At 46.4% G+C, this 16797-nt stretch overlaps 1 protein-coding gene across 4 annotated transcripts in view; it reads left to right on the forward strand.

Moving 5' to 3' along the window:
• The window catches only part of DIAPH2 (diaphanous related formin 2), a 1596586-nt gene that overhangs the window by 1416741 nt on the left and 163048 nt on the right, over positions 1 to 16797 (forward strand). For all 4 annotated transcript variants that reach the window (XM_068249979.1, XM_068249980.1, XM_068249981.1 and 1 more), the window contains one exon: positions 13322 to 13417. In XM_068249979.1, coding sequence (XP_068106080.1) covers positions 13322 to 13417 — 96 coding nt within the window. The remainder of the gene's footprint in view (positions 1 to 13321; positions 13418 to 16797) is intronic.

Raw genomic sequence — 16797 nt, forward strand, 5'->3', positions numbered from 1 at the left:
CTCCTCTTCTTCCGGTTTTTGTTGAGGTTTTGTTCCCAGGCTCTTCTCCTGCTGTGGTTTTTGTTGTGGTTTTATTCCCAGGCTCCTCTCCTGCTGGTTTTTGTTGTTGTTTTATTCCCAGGCTCCTCTCCTGCTGGTTTTTGTTGTGGTTTTATTCCCAGGCTCCTCTCCTGCTGGTTTTTGTTGTGGTTTTATTCCCAGGCTCCTCTCTTGCTGGTTTTTGTTGTTGTTTTATTCCCAGGCTCCTCTTCTGCCAGTTTTTGTTGTGGTTTTATTCCCAGGCTCCTCTTCTGCCAGTTTTTGTTGTGGTTTTATTCCCGGCTCCTCTCCCGCCGCCGCATCCCGCGATTCCTCCTCCTCGCTGCTGTCATGTCTCAGCCCGGAGCTTTATACATAAATATCTCTGTTTGCGCTGTAATGTATTATGATGTATGTAGCATTCTGTCGTACAGGAATCACGCTGGGTCTTATCTCGCCTCTTGTTGTATTTATTTCCTTTATTCTGGTGATTGTTTGTTGCGCGGACGCTGGGAAATGCACAAGATGTCTGTCTGCCGGGAAACCAGGCCTCCGTAATCGTTTCTCCCCGTTTCCTTCCCCCTCATCGCTTCCCTTCCTCCCCACCGGCGATCGCAGGCAATAATGATTTTATTGGAATGCAGCAAATGACAAGAAGGCCCGCGGCTGCAGCGTGCGCACCGACAACACAATGCAGCCCTGATTCTTATTCACTGGCGTGCAAACATGTTCAGTGAATAAATATACACACAAGGCAGGGAAAAGCGTTCCTCTCCCCGAGGTTACAGCAGATTTTAGGATGGGTCGTTGCTTTAGACTTGGTAAAAGCTCTCTCGTTAATTCCGACGGGGCCGTAGATATAATTTTATTTATTTATGGGGCATCTGCTGAAGCGTCAGGAACTCAAGGTCACGCCGGATAAACCTCCGCGCCGCTGTCAGACCTCTGCAGAGACAAATTATAGACAAACGCTCAGCTCTGTCCACTAACAAACTATCAGGAAAAAGTCAGGGCGAAATGTACAGACCGATGTGTTGTACTTGTACGAGTAGAACGCGGACGTGCCGCCAGAGACGGATTAAGGTGTAAAGGGCCTTAGACAAGGTAATAGATCTGGGTGTCACCTTGTGGTCTTACTGGTAAGTTGAAGTGGAGAGAGGTCAGCGCAGGTGGCTGTTGCCCCCTTGACACCCACTGGGCCCCAAGCACCTGCATAGGTTGCCTGGTGGATGATCCTGCTCTGCTTACAGCTTATTGACACTTTGGCCCATATGCAATTTACTTTTTCCCTTAAAGGGGAACTGAAGAGAGAGGTATATGGAGGCTGTCATGTTTATTTCCTTTTAGACAATACCAGTTGCCTGGCAGCCCTGCTGATCCTCTGCCTCTAATACTATTAGCCATAGCCCCTGAACAAGCATGCAGCAGATCAGGTGTTTCAGTGGTTCAGACTTATAAGTCTGATCTGACAAGACTAGCTGCATGCTTGTTTCTGGTTTTAATCAGATACTACTGCAGAGAAATAGACCAGCAGGGCTGCCAGGCAACTGGTATTGATCAAAAGGAAATAAACAGGACAGCCTCCATATACCTCTCTCTTCAGTTCCCCTTTAAGTTTTCTCCCAGATGATATTTTTACACCTTGTCACTTTAAAATGCCCCTTTAAACCCCCAGCAAGCAAGAAAATACACAAATTCAATTTTAAAGTACCTTTTCTACTTCTTTCTGTACTTTTTTTTTAATTTGTGAAATGCTAAAATGTTATTTTAAAGAGAAGATGAGAAATGATTGCCTAGGAGAAAACTTAGGAGAGGGTGAATTGCATATGGCGTTTGTGTGTTGTTAGATGGGTGCATTCTGATTGGTCCGTCACAGAGCCAATACCGCATTGTACATATATGAACCATGGACAGGAGACATCGTCTGGTGATTTGCAATTGGCTTTGCTGCCGGTTGGGTTGACAGTTGGAGCTTTTATATGTTTTGTATTTCCTTTGAAACAGTGCAAGTTAGCGAAATGGGAAGGAAAACACACCCCAAAGAATTGGAAATGGATAACCCAAAGTAATGTTAAGGACACTTTTTTTTTCTACAGCCGTATATATTCATTCAATTAAAAAAAAACACGTTCAATTGAAAAAAACAAACAAGCAAACAGACAAAAAAAAAAAAAAAAAATCCTTAAAGGGATACTGTAGGGGGGTCGGGGGAAAATGAACTGAACTTACCCGGGGCTTCTAACGGTCCCCCGCAGACATCCTGTGCCCGCGCAGCCACTCACCGATGCTCCGGCCCCGCCTCCGGTTCACTTCTGGAATTTGATTTAATTCAGAAAACCACTGCGCCTGCGTTGCCGTGTCCTCGCTCCCGCTGATGTCACCAGGAGTGTACTGCGCAGACACAGACCATACTGGGCCTGCGCTGTGCGCTCTTGGTGACATCAGCGGGAGCGAGGACATGGCAACGCAGGCGCAGTGGTTTTCTGACTTTAAAGTCTGAAATTCCAGAAGTGAACTGGAGGCGGGGCCGGAGCATCGGTGAGTGGCTGCGCGGGCACAGGATGTCTGTGGGGGACCATTAGAAGCCCCGGGTAAGTTCAACTCATTTTCCCCTGACCCCCCTACAGTATCCCTTTAAGAAATCTCCTTAACATTGCTTTGCAGCTTCCGCAACATGTCAAACTTCCTCTGTTGTCTCAGGAAGAACAGCCTTTGCTGAGCCTTCTATTGGGTTTTGGTGGTGTTCTCGCCCAATCACAAATCGATGGTGATGGTAGCGCCTGGGAACTGGAAGCATCGTAGCCTGGAGACCTCGGTGGTGAGTGAGGAGGGGCCTTTCTAAAGTCCACAGTCAGTCCAACAGCTTGTTGACTTTTCACCAATTGCAGATGTGCTCGATCTCGCTGCAGTATGTGTGCTCCACATTTTCACCGATGAGGCCCAGGATGGTGGTATCTGCAGATTTGCTCGATCTCGCTGCAGTATGTGTGCTCCACACTTTCACCGATGAGGCCCAGGATGGTGGTATCTGCAGATTTGCTCGATCTCGCTGCAGTATGTGTGCTCCACACTTTCACTGATGAGGCCCAGGATGGTGTCGCCCGCAGATTTGATGACCTTGTCAGAGTCGTCAGATGAGGTGCAGCTGTGTGCAGAGAACGGGATCGGGGACAGTGCACACCTCACTTCTGATACACCCCACAAGGACATCCTGAGACCTGTAGTCAGACCAAGGCAACCCGGAACTTCTGAAAATGCAACACTGTCTGGACATTTTCATGACCTCAAAGATTCGGAATGTTGTTTGGTGATTAATAAAGTATGAATCACGCCGATCTCTGCTTTATAAATATGACGATTGTCACTTCTTGCTGATCATCATGGACAGCAGCAGCGACCTCAGGATACAGGCGATCCCGAATAAACGCAGTGATCGTTTACGTTGTTGGAACGTCTATCAATGTTGGTGTTCACCCAGAAAATTGCGCTTATTGGCGCAAATCGCTGCCGTTCTAAATCAGCCCCAATGATTGGCAGACCTCACTCAGCGTCCCAATGCAAATATTATTAAATCAGGGGAGTCTTCTGACCATTACATCGATGATCTCAGCAATTAAACTCACCTTATTACTCTCGGAGGGGGGAGGAGAGACTAAGCCCCCGAAGCTTCAAATGAATTGATCCTGAGGAGAGATAGCGATCTCGAGGAGAAGACGTAAAGATTATGGAGGCCCAGATTATTGCCATGTGAGCGATTTAACCCCTTCCCCCCCCCCCCACATGTCTGCATGAGGGAGGCTACTGAAAGAGTGCCACGAATATCAGATTCCAGTCCTGACCCTCTCCTGATTCACTTTCAAACCTGTAGAAATGAAGTTTACTGACAGTTTAACGGACAACTCAAGTGAGAGGAATATGGAGGCTGTCATATTGCCAGCTGCCTGGCAGTCCTGCTGATCTATTTGGCTGCAGTAGTGTCTGAATAACACACCTGAAACAAGCATGCAGCTAATCCCGTCACACTTCAGTCAGAGCACCTGATCTGCTGCATGCTTGTTCAGGGGCTATGGCTAAAAGTATTAGAGGCAGAGGATCAGCAGGACAGCCAGGAAACTGGTATTGTATAATAGGAAATAAATATGGCAGGCAGCCTCCATATTCCTCTGACTTCAATTGTCATTTAAAATAGTCCCAAATACCTGACGCCATGATTATTTTAGATCCACTACCAGTAATGTTTTTAGGCATAGGCAAAGCAGGCAGATGCCTAGGATGCCATCTGCATGAGGGGAGGGGGCAGGGACGGATCAAGACCAAGTTGCGCCTGGGGCAAGGTCAGGTTTTGGCGCCTAAAGGTCAGATTTTGGCGCCTAAACTGCCTTTTGCCGCCTTTTTAAGATTTCAACAAACTGCGCCTGGGGCAAGATACCCGCTTGCCCCCCCCCCCCCTAGATCCGTCCCTGTGAGGGGGGCATCACAGGGCTATTGCTAGCACATTATGCTTTACAGAATTCCTATACACAACGACTAGTTTGATTAGCAGAGGGATGGACGGTACGCTGTTTGGGCATTCGTCGGCCATTTATTGTGTAGGCGGGAATGTTTATCTGGCTATGTAACACCTGCACAACTCTATGGATATGCAAATAATACCAAAGTCCATTCTGGGAGAAACGCTAAAAAAGTAGTGCAAAAATCACCTGATGGCCGCACACAAATGCCCCGTCCATTTCTGGTGTGTTTGGACAAATTTGCATGCATCTCCACCCACTTCTCAAATGCTTCTTGTAGCAAGGAAATGGCCGCCCCCACTGGTATCAATAACCGATGTGTAACCGTCTGTATTACTTGGACCTACCGGAAATGGCTTCACTTATACCATACCGGCCAACTTTTTGAGATGAGAAAGACGGACACTTAATCCCCGCCTCTGCCACACCCCTGATCACGCCCTAATCACGCACCCACTCACGCATACGATAAAGATTTCATAAGAAAATGTTATTTTATAATTTAAACCACACTGGTCAGTGAACCAGAGACGAAGCACCCTCGTGTATTTTACCATATATATCAGTGAGAACATTAGAAAAAACGCCTACCTTGCTCTCTGTTTCATCCTTCACTGCTCAGCCTGCTTCTTATCAGCCCTGATAAAATCCCCCACTGAGCATTCAGTCTGGCTTTGCTCAGGAATCATCATAACTGAGTACGTGTTCTCTGATGTCTTTTCAAGCACAAGCCTGCCCCCTTCTGGCTCTGCTATAATGACTCAGCTATAATCGTTTCAGGCAAAGCCAGACAATGCTCAGTGGGGGATTTTATCAGGGCTGTAAACAAGCAGGCTGAGCAGTGAAGGATCTCTCTAATGTTCCCACTGATATATATGGTAAAATACATGAGGGAGCTTCGTCTCTGGTTCACTTTAAAGAATAAGATTAATGTTTAAAGCTAATTAAACATATTTTACCGTAGATAAATATATATATTTACATAGAAAAAGGTACAAAGTCCTGAAAGAGGGACAAATAAGGAGGAAAGAGGGACTGTCCCTCCAAAACAGGGACATTTGGGACCTATGCTCATACTGCGCCAGTGCCCCCAGGCGGGACCACGTTTACTCCATCAGGAGGTTTTACCTACAGTTTTCGGGAGATACCGGGACGTAATATATGCAGATAAGGTCCTTTATGACGACTGACTCCTAGACGCCCGTGCTGCCGCGCTATTTAAAGGAACGCAGCGAATTAGGCGCGCCTGTCGCACGTGTCAGTTGTAACCTGATTGTCAGCTGAAACAGATTAATAGCTGTTTTGTTTAAATCGTCGGCATGTGTCACGCGTGGCTCTGAACACACCTGAGCCCGGCGTCTGTGTGAGAATCAGGTGATCGTGACGCGCTAATCGCCCGCAGGCGTTCATGCACGCTCCTGTAACACTCTTCATGCGGATTAGCGATGTGCTGACTATCCCTTCTGCCGTTCCCGCGATGGCGTCGCGGTGTAAAGAGGGCATCTGGAGATGAGGAGGCGGCTGCCGCGACTCTCCCGAACAGCTCATCCTCCTCCAGTAAAATAATAGAGTGATTAAGCTCCACTCTCTCTTCCTAATTAAATGCTCACAAAAGCTTTGCCGTGCTGCGGTGCGCCAGGTGTCAGCGGCGATCGCCGGTAGGCAACGGAAATATCTTTCTAGTTAATTCATCTACGACTGTTCACGCAAAATGGCAAGGGGGGGGGGGAGGCGATTAATATAAAGTAGACATAATCTGCAAGGGAAGTTCATTAAGAACCTCTAAAAATAGAAATAATGAGGCCTATTTATAGATGGACGATCCGAGATTCAGATCACCACGTTTTATTATCGCCCTTTAGAAAACGGATCCCTCTGATTCAGATCGCCTTACGTATAGAGGTTTTTTTTCATCCCTATATCGCTACAGACCTCCGAACTTGGTACAACATTCATATTAGCGCAAGAACAGAGCTCAGATGTCTTCATAGGTTCCCGTGGTCGAGCAGCTTCTTCCAAGCCTTACATCACCAAGCGTAACGCACAGTTTACGACACACCCAGCCACTGGACTCTACAGCCCTGGAGACCTGTTCTCTGGAGTGGCGAATCCCACTTCTTTGTGTGGCAATCTGTTGGATGGGTCTGGATTTGTTGGAGGCCAGGACAATGGTACCCACCTACAATCATTAACCCTCTGCACTAAGACACTCACAGCAAGATGGAACTCTAGTAATGATAAAAACAACTAGATTGCAAATTGTATTTGGTTGCACTAACGGAGGATATTCTCGTCCAAAATGGATTGCATGCAAAAGCATTCCTTGCTAAACCCTTTCACCAGCGTTGAGGTTACCTCCGTAGAAAGGGTCCCTACGTAGAAAGGGTCTCTACTCTGTCAGCAAGCAAGCAGACATTTCATACTAACCTGGGATCCACGCTGAGGCCTGTAAGGTTCCTCATCTAACACATACATGCACATAAATGAGAGCATGACATGTTTGCTTGCTTGCTGACTGGTGTGGGTAGAGTGGGAACCCTTTCTATGGAGGGCACCTCAATGCTGGTGAAAGGGTTTTGTACAGAATGTTTTTACATGCAATCCATTTTGGACAAGAATATCCTCCATTAATGCAACCGCATATAACTTGCTAGTTCTTTTGTCATTACTAGAGTTCCAGCTTGCTTTGAGTGTTGAGGGTTAATTGTTTGTATGTAAATTGACCACTTCTCTCAGCACCTCACCTCTCAATCCTGGGCCCCCAGCATAGCTCCCCTTGCTTGCGCCAGCAGTACTGACCAGTTTTTGTTAATCATCTTCTTGCAGTGGGATCGGCGGGCGGACATGGCGGGACAGTCAGGGATGACCTCGGTGACAGAAGAGATCATCGTCCCTGGAATCTCTGCTGATCTGAGTCAGTTGGACACTGCGGACGAGCAGAACTTTGCTGAATCGGTTTCTCGGGCTGTCACTCTCGCGCTCGTCTCGCGCTCACGCCATCATCTTCATTTTCCGGATCCCTGGAAAACCTTTTCCATCATCCCGGCCTGACCTTGCCGCTTCCTGGGATGTACGCGTAGCGGCATCTCTGCTTTCTTTATATTTCTATAAGGCACAATAAGATGTGTGTACGAAGCACAGCGCTGCGACCTTGGGCTGATTTCCTGGAACCGGTTCAGCTTTATTATTGTCAGTTGTTCGCGTTTCTCTGTGGAAAGTGGAAGAGCGCGACCGGTTAAAGGGGGGCTCAACCCTCGCTGGAGATTGCTGCATACACACTGCAGGGCGCCGCGAGACTGTTAGATGACGCATGTAAACTACCGTTCAGCGGTGAATAGTCCCCAGTACCGCTAAAGAGATCGCTCTACTCTGTCCTCTCATTGTGGAGTACATACTGCCCAGAAACTCCCATCCTGCTGCACAAAGCAGAAGCCAGAGTGATAACTATCACTAAACATGGTCAGTTGATATGCTAAGGATCCTGGCTTATGTGAATATGCAAAGCGAATTGTATGCGGCTTGGCACTGGCCCAGTCAAAATCAGCAGGGAGTGTACTTAAAGGACCTGTCGCGAAAATCTTAAAATCTAAAATACATGTTCATATATACAAGTAAGCAGTACATTTCTTCCAGAGTAAAATGAGCCATAAATTACTTTTCTCCTATGTTGCTGTCACTTACAGTAAGTAGTAGAACCCTTGACATTACCGACAGATTTTGGACTAGCCCATCTTCTCATGGGGGTTCTTAGAGTTTTCTTTATTTTTAAAAGCACTTAGTGAATGGCATTTGCTCCGTCCAACTGCCAAAAAAAGTGTGCGGTAAGCAGAAAAGCTGTCCAGCATCATTGTATAAATCTTTTTTCAGGGAGTGTCTTTATAAAGGATAAAAGGCATGCTGAGAATCCCCCATGAAGTTCTTTATTTTCCCTCCCCCGACAGCCAATCACAGTGATCGGCTCTTATAGTCATCAGCCTATGAGAGACGGTCGTCTCTAAGCCTCCCAGGGGGACAGTTCAGTGACACGGCTGTCCCCCAGTACAGAGCTGCATTAGATCACACTGCTGTACAGTGTAAACAGACGGCGGTTTTGCCGTCTAACAGTCTCCTAGCCGCAGGAAGATTCAATCAGGTATACGCGTGCATCGGCGCGCACCATCCCCTGCAAAACCCCAGGACTTGACGCCAAGCGGCATTAGGCGGTCCTGGGGCTGCCACCTTACGACAGCCAATTGGCGCTAGGCGGGTGCAAGGATGGTAAGGGCGCTAGTATTTTGGCCATGGCGAGCTGCCATACTTGCTGCTCCTTCCACAGGTGGCCATTCTGCACGCCTCACACTCGTAACGCGGTCGGGCTCTCGCCGGTAATTTATTGCGAGTCTCCGCATGTCAAGCGTACGCCGCTACCCCTCGCTGCTGTGTAAAAGGCTGACCTCAGCAAATCCCATGAAACGCGGCGGTGAAAACAGACGAGTAAGGATGAGGACTACTGTGAGAGATTGTGGATGGAAACGTGTTGAATAAACAGATTCTCGATCATCCTCGGCTTCATCATGACAACCGTTCCACCTACCTAACACATTCATCAAGGTTAATTTAGCAGCACATGGACTGTGCGGGAATAAATTGCTTCCCCGCCTCACAGACGCTCAGCTCCACAAATACATTATGCCGTGTGTAAGTACAGTGTGTGGATATAGGAAAAAGACAGCCGCAGCCATCCAGGCTGGAAATATAACCCTGGTAAAGAAGGTCAATTAGCAGTTATGCTAAGTTTTTGTGTCACGTTTATTGGGGCATTAGACTGCTGGGCCAACAGATCACCGATGGAAGATTGTGTCTGTCTATAAATGTTACCATGGTGACAGGCAACTTCCTGTCCCACAGACTATCCATGCTAGAGCCTGCAGTCTCCTCAGAGAGAGCCAGTCTCTGCCCCGCCCACTTGCAGTGTAAACAGTGAGAATGAGGTAAGCTGCAGCAGCTCCACCCACAGAATATGAAACTGGCCCCCTTTTACTTAGCGGTTCTGGTCATGTGATCAAAATCTAGACAGGAATTTTATCTGCCAAGAATGTTGCAGGGGTTGCTGGTATATGAGAGTGAGAGCGTCAGCCGTAACCCTAACTATATACACATATCACATGCCAGTATTTTAAAACAGAGTTAAAATTAGTAATTGCCTTTACAGTAGTCCAAGTATGCTGCAAATCAAGTCATCCTTTTCAGTCAACAAAACCACAATTAAAGGAAACCTGAACTGAGAATTAAAAGTCAAAATAAACATACACAAGTCATACTTACATTCCGTGTAGTCTACTCCTCAATCTCTTTCTCCTCTCCTGCGTCCTGTTTGTGCACTGTGATCAATGGAACTCTCGGTCCTCTATTTTGAAAATGGCCGTTACTCCACAACAGCTTCCTGGGCAGCACACTGTTACACTGTAATATCGCCAATTTGAGCAGTAGGGAAACACGGACATTACCTTGAACATCAGTTGTCTTTTAAGTTATAACTGACAGCAACTGATATATTTCAGTTCTGACAAAATCTAGTCAAAAATGGAAGGAATTGTCGTAAGAAGAAAATATAGAGCTTCTGAGAGGAACTGATGGTGAGGTTAGTATGTACTATTCATTGGCAGGTACATCATGTGTTTATTTTAAATAATGTTACTCGGATCATGTTTCTTTAAGTAGAAGTATGTTAAAACTTTAGGCCAGGCGCCGCCATCCTGTCCTACAGCAATGGACAATAGACGTATTCTGAACCTGAACTGTGGCTATTATTCAAGAAGTCTGAAGTAAGCGTGCCATTTGCAACACATGCAAAGAAAAAAATTAAAATAAATTACCCCCCCCCCCCCCCCCCAATATTTCTCATGTTCCTTACTTTTTTCTGGCGATAACATCGCACTAACAATACCTCAGCGAGGAAATCTCACGCTGGAATTCAGACGCCGACGCCCGATGACAGCTCTCCTCTCTAAAACCTTTTTTTTTCTAAAATTAAAGGGGAAAAAAATAGCATTTACGGTGTGTCAGTAAAAGACTGGAGTCCATTAATGTCAGGGCATATCGCCGCTCCAGCTTCTACCTCTCCTATAATTGATCTCCAGTCTCCGGGACATAAAGAACCGCGCAATTCTGTGCCAATTTCACCTCGTAAAACGCGGAGAAGAGGAAAGAAATTCCTTATTAGCTGCAGAACGCTGAGGTTCTGTCTTCAGAAAAAGGGATATTAATCCTAAATAATAATGATGGAGGCACTGAGATCACTGAGGATCTGTGTATAAAGAAGGCCAGTTCCGGGGCTGCAGTATGTTGTAGACGGCGCTGGTTATGTCGCCGGAGGTATTTAGACAATGTAGTGGTGATTTTGCCTCGTATTTGGATGTTGGCCTCTTTCATATTTGGGGTGTTGCCGAGCCCTATTAAAGGCATGAGCTGCAGCGGGACAGAATATGACAAACTGAGCCAGCTTAGACCAAAGTGATGCTGAGTTCATAGCAGAGAAATATCCACGCCATAGTATATGCTGTGAGATGTGTAGCCTCATCCTGTGGCAGAACTCTGCATAAGCAGTATAGCTGGGTATCAGGAGATGCAGCCATCTGTTGCTCCTCTTTGTCAGCGGAGGTATTACCTGCCCCACCCCTTAAATCCGGCATTTGCTGCACTTTATGAGGACGTGTGATTGCTGCATTTTATGAGGAGGACAGACGATTGCTGCACTTCATGAGGAGGACGGGTGATTGCTGCACTTCATGAGGAGGACGGGTGATTGCTGCACTTCATGAGGACGGGTGATTGCTGCACTTTATGAGGGGGACGGCTGATTGCTGCACTTGGAGGACGGGTGATTGCTGCACTTGGAGGACGGGTAATTGCTGCACTTTATGAGGGGGACACGCGATTGCTGCACTTCATGAGGACGACGGGTGATTGCAGCATTTTGGGAGGACGGGTGATTGAAGCATTTTGGGAGGACGGGTGATTGCTGCACGTTATGAGGAGGATGGGTGTTTGCTGCACTTTATGAGGGGGACGGGTGATTGTAGCATTTTAGGAGAACGGGTGATTGCTGTACTTTAGGAGGAGGTCAGGAGACTGCTGCACGTTATGAGGAGGATGGGTGATTGCTGCACTTTATGAGGAGGATGGGTGATTGCTGCACTTTATGAGGAGGATGGGTGATTGCTGCACTTTATGTGGAAGACTGGTGGTTGCTGTACTTTATGAGGATGGGTGATTGCTGATTTTAACATATAGGGCACAGAAGGGAAATGTGCATTTACCAGGGGCCTGAGGGAGATGAAATAGAGGAGATGAGAGAGGAGAGATGTAGTAAAGGAAGGAGAGGAGAGAGAAGGGATGAAATGGAGAAAAGGGAGGGAAGAGAAGAGTGAGAAGAGATGAAAGAGAGGGAGGAGAGGAGAGATGAAAGCGAGGGAACAGAGGGAGGAGAGGAGAGAGAAGAGATGAAACAGAGGGAGGAGAGATGAAAGCGAGGGAACAGAGGGAGGAGAGGAGAGAGAAGAGATGAAACAGAGGGAGGAGAGATGAAAGTGAGGGAACAGAGGGAGGAGAGGAGAGAGAAGAGATGAAACAGAGGGAGGAGAGATGAAAGCGAGGGAACAGGGGGAGGAGAGGAGAGAGAAGAGATGAAACAGAGGGAGGAGAGATGAAAGCGAGGGAACAGAGGGAGGAGAGGAGAGAGAAGGGATGAAATAGGGAAAAAGGGAAGAAGAAAACTAGTCAATCAGCACAACCAGCTTCTAAAAAAGAAGATAATACTTATGAGTGCAATAACACCGCACGCTGCCAGCTGCCATTCATCACTCATGCTCGGTTCTCATGAAGTTGGCGACTCTCCTCAGCGATGTCAGCTGCCACGATTGGCTCACTTTATTTCGGAGATTCGGTTTAGCGCCGTCCGCATCGGAGGAAAGTCACCATTTTGGAGAAGCAGTTATGGAGCCTTTTGTTTTATTTTTAGAAGATGTAAAAAACACAAAGTGATAGTGAGACAGCGACGGCGCGCCCCCCGCCCGGAGCGCGACTTTTCTGCATATTAAATAGTCTCCGGCGTGGCTGATAAATTCGGAATATTTACAGCGGCAGCCCAGCGGAAATAAACTGCACCATATGAGCACCGGAGGATTGATGTCATGAAATTAGGTCATCAGCGTGTTGGTCGGGGAGCCCCCGGGAGGGACGAGGGAATCAGCGCTGACTTATTAGCTGCGTTTATATTAAAACCCGACAGGCCATAATTTGTGGTGCGGATGAGGCCCTGGCGCGGGGCAGAGACAATGGGGCGAGCGGGGGATTCTGGGTAATTAGCAGAGCTGGTGTGGGGCAGAGACAGTGGGGCGAGCGGGGGATTCTGGGTAATTAGCAGAGCCGGTGCGGGGTACAGACAGTGGGGCGAGCGGGGGATTCTGGGTAATTAGCAGAGCCGGTGTGGGGCAGAGACAATGGGGCGAGCGGGGGATTCTGGGTAATTAGCAGAGGCGGTGTGTGGCAGAGACAATGGGGCGAGCGGGGGATTCTGGGTAATTAGCAGAGGCGGTGTGTGGCAGAGACAATGGGGCGAGCGGGGGATTCTGGGTAATTAGCAGAGGCGGTGTGTGGCCGGCCGGACTGACAGGCCTCATAAGGCTACAGCTGATGGATGGCATTAATCCCATATAGTTTATGGAAAGTAGGCTGCTGATGCTATTTACTGTCCACGTTTAATTGCTGCCAGATTAATGTTGCATTGTCTTTCTTTGTTTCCCGCCTTGCAGAGGGTGATGAGACAGGAGTGATGGATAGCCTGCTGGAGGCGCTGCAGTCAGGCGCGGCGTTCAGAGATCGCAGGAAGAGGACTCCCAAAGCTGCCGGTAAGTGAAGGTTATTATCACTTCAGGGGGATTTAGGAGAGACACCTTTATGGTAATTTCTTGGTTTCACCCCTAGAAACGCTTCCTGTACCTATATATTGCTGTATATTAGTATGTAGCCCCGCCTTCCCAGTGACGCTTAGCCTAGGCTGTTTAGCTATGTGGAATTCTCCTCCCAGAGCATTTTGGGACAGCAGGTATATTTTCTACAGGCTTTGGAACTCAGTAAACAAACATTCAGCAGAGCTGCACCTGACAGTAGTAAAGATGTCACCATGTGATAAATTCAGAATGTTAATCAGGGAGAGGAAAGTTTTTACAGTGTCCAAACAGTGACTAAATAATGTTATAAATGAATATTGAAAAAAAAAAAAGCAATTTTTTCATTACATTATTTTTGCAACATTTCCTCTTTAAAGAGGAACTGTCGCAAAAATCGGAAAAAAAAAAATACAAATAATACTCTGAGTAAAATGAGCCATACATTACTTTTCTCCTATGTTGCTGTCACTTACAGTAGGTAGTAGAAATCTGACAGAAGCAACAGGCTTTGGACTAGTCCATCTCTTCATGGGGGATTCTCAGCATGGCCTATTCTTTATAAAGACACTTCCTGAAAAAGATTTATACAATGATGCTGGCCAGCCTCCATGCTCACCGAACACTTTTTTGGCAATTGGACAGAGAAACTGCCATTCACTAAGTGTTTTTTAAAAATAAAGAAATCCCTGTGAACCCCCCATGAGGAGATGGGCTAGACCAAAACCTGTCGGTAATGTCAGACTTCAACTACCTACTATAAGTGACAGCAACATAGGAGAAAAGTCATTTATGGCTCATTTTACTCTGGGAGAAACATATTTAATAATTGTATATGTTTACATGTATTTTAAATTGTAAGATGTTTGTGGCACGGGTTTTACTCTGCCTATATTCCCATATTATTCCCGTATCCCCCTGTGGTGTACAGCAGATGGGCACATTTAGCACCCCCTCACCTTCTAAGCACAGTGTATACCCGCTGATTGCTGTTAGTCTGCATTGCTCTGGCAGGGGTCACACTTTTCTGCTTCCATGCGCGTTTTCTGCACAGAAAATCTGATTTCAGCTGAGAACTCATGTTAATCAATGGGCTAGGTCACACATGAATGCAGATTTCACGCGCAGAACAAAACTGACATCCTGCAGCATAATTCTGTCAGTTTTCTCTATCAATTACATTAGCTGCTGTGAAAAACAACCCCATTTTTACTTTTGCTTACAAACGCACAAAAAAACTGGCAGGAGTCACACTTGTCTTTCAGTTTTCTACAGTTTTCAGAAAAATAAAAGACAAGTGTGACCCTGCCTAGTGTTGGGTTTAGTCAGTTTTGAGGAAGTATTTTAGCTGTAGGATCAGCATGACCGCCAGGCAAGTACAAGTAGCATTTCTGAAAGGACGATAATAGGTAGCGGAGGCGCCCGGTATGGTTAAACAAACACCAGTCTGAAAGGGAGAGGAAGTGTTGCTTTTATTTCTGAAAAATAGGGCCAATCTCACTGGGGAAAAAAAGAATTATAACTTTTTTTTTTAATTCAAGCTCTATAAAAGATGATAACGCGTTTCACAGGTGTGTCCCCGCTTCCTCGGGCCTTTAGAAATCAAACATTCTTCACTGTATGGCTGTGGAGAACCTTGAGCCGCTCCATGTCACTTTGATTCTTTATCTATACCGAGCACCCCCACCCCTTATTATCGGCGGTTTACACCTCTTGAGGGGAGGCAGCAGATTCATAGCTCCACCATTACAGTTCCTGTTACACAGACCTGGAGAGCCGAGCGGGACGGTTATTCTCGCCTAGCCTCTAACGGTGGCAGCAAAGCTTTGCAACCCAAGTTGGGAGAAAATCAGTCAGTCCTGTTATACCGACTTGATTCACAAAGTGTAACGATCGGTGTCAGCACGCAGAGAGAATCTGATTAATGATGATCTGCAGAATCACCGATAATACAGATATATTGCTAACCTCTGGACACCTATAGGTATGTGAGTGTTTGGTGTAACAGTAATACTTTGAGCACTGCACCTGCAGTGCTGGAGTACTGCTCGGGAAGGCACAAGAACCTTTCAGCAGCCTGATGCTCTCCAAGGGGAGGAGTCAGGCTGGAGACAGGAAGGGCCAGAGAGTGAGTGACACCTGGAGGTGGATGTCACTATCTGGTCTGGAGACTATCTCTTAAGGGGAGAGATAGCTCTCGAGGTCGGGCACGCCTGGTCGGTAACACACTGACAGATAAAGTACAAAGACAGAAGGCTGATTCGGTATCCAAGGCTAGCAGGGTCTGGCAACGGTATATCAGATATGCGAGGTACCGAATCAGAAGACAGAGGAGTAGTCAGAAAAGCTTATAAGTCATAACAGATATCAAACAATGCCTAGTCTGAGTGTGAGGTCCTTGGTCTCAGCCAGTGGCGTATCTGGGTAAAATAGTGCCTATGGCAAACACTACAATTGCGCCCCCCCCCCATCCCTGCCCCCAAGCTCATTCCCCCATAATAAAAGCAGCCAGGTGCCTCAAGATAAAGAAATTAAATAGCCAGGAGTGCCAAGATAATTAAGTAGCAAAGGGCCCCCTTTATACATAATTTGAGTAGATATGTTCCCCAGAAAACCGAATTAGGTAGACACGTGCTTCTAGATATTAGTATAAGGTAGTCATCTGTGCACCTCACATTTCAAAAATACTCAGTCAGTGACATGACTATGTACTCTGTAATGTGCTGCAGAAGATGTCAGTGCTATATAAATACATAATAATATGGTAGGACATTAGACTATGACTATGGTAGGATTAGAGTGTGAGCTCCTCTGAGGACAGTCAGTGACATGACTATGTACTCTGTAATGTGTGCAGAAGATGTCAGTGCTATATAAATACATAATAATAATATGGTAGGACATTAGGCTATGACTATGGTAGGATTAGATAGTGAGCTCCTCTGAGGACAGTCAGTGACATGACTATGTACTCTGCAAAGTGCTGCAGAAGATGTCAGTACTTTATAAATACATAATAATAATAATATGGTAGGATATTAGACTATGCCTATGGTAGAATTAGATTGTGAGCACCTCTGAGGACCGTAAGTGACATGACTATGTACTCTGTAAAGTGCTGCAGAAGATGTCAGTGCTATATAAATACATACCGTAATAATAATATGGTAGGACATTAGGCTATGACCATGGTAGGATTAGAGTGTGAGCTCCTCTGAGGACAGTCAGTGACATGACTATGTACTCTGTAAAGTGCTGCAGAAGATGTCAGTGTTATATAAAGACATAATAATAATAATATGGTAGGACATTAGACTATGCGTATGGTAGAATTAGATTGT

Source organism: Hyperolius riggenbachi, chromosome 8, assembly GCF_040937935.1.
Source record: "Hyperolius riggenbachi isolate aHypRig1 chromosome 8, aHypRig1.pri, whole genome shotgun sequence".
Lineage (NCBI taxonomy): Eukaryota > Metazoa > Chordata > Amphibia > Anura > Hyperoliidae > Hyperolius > Hyperolius riggenbachi.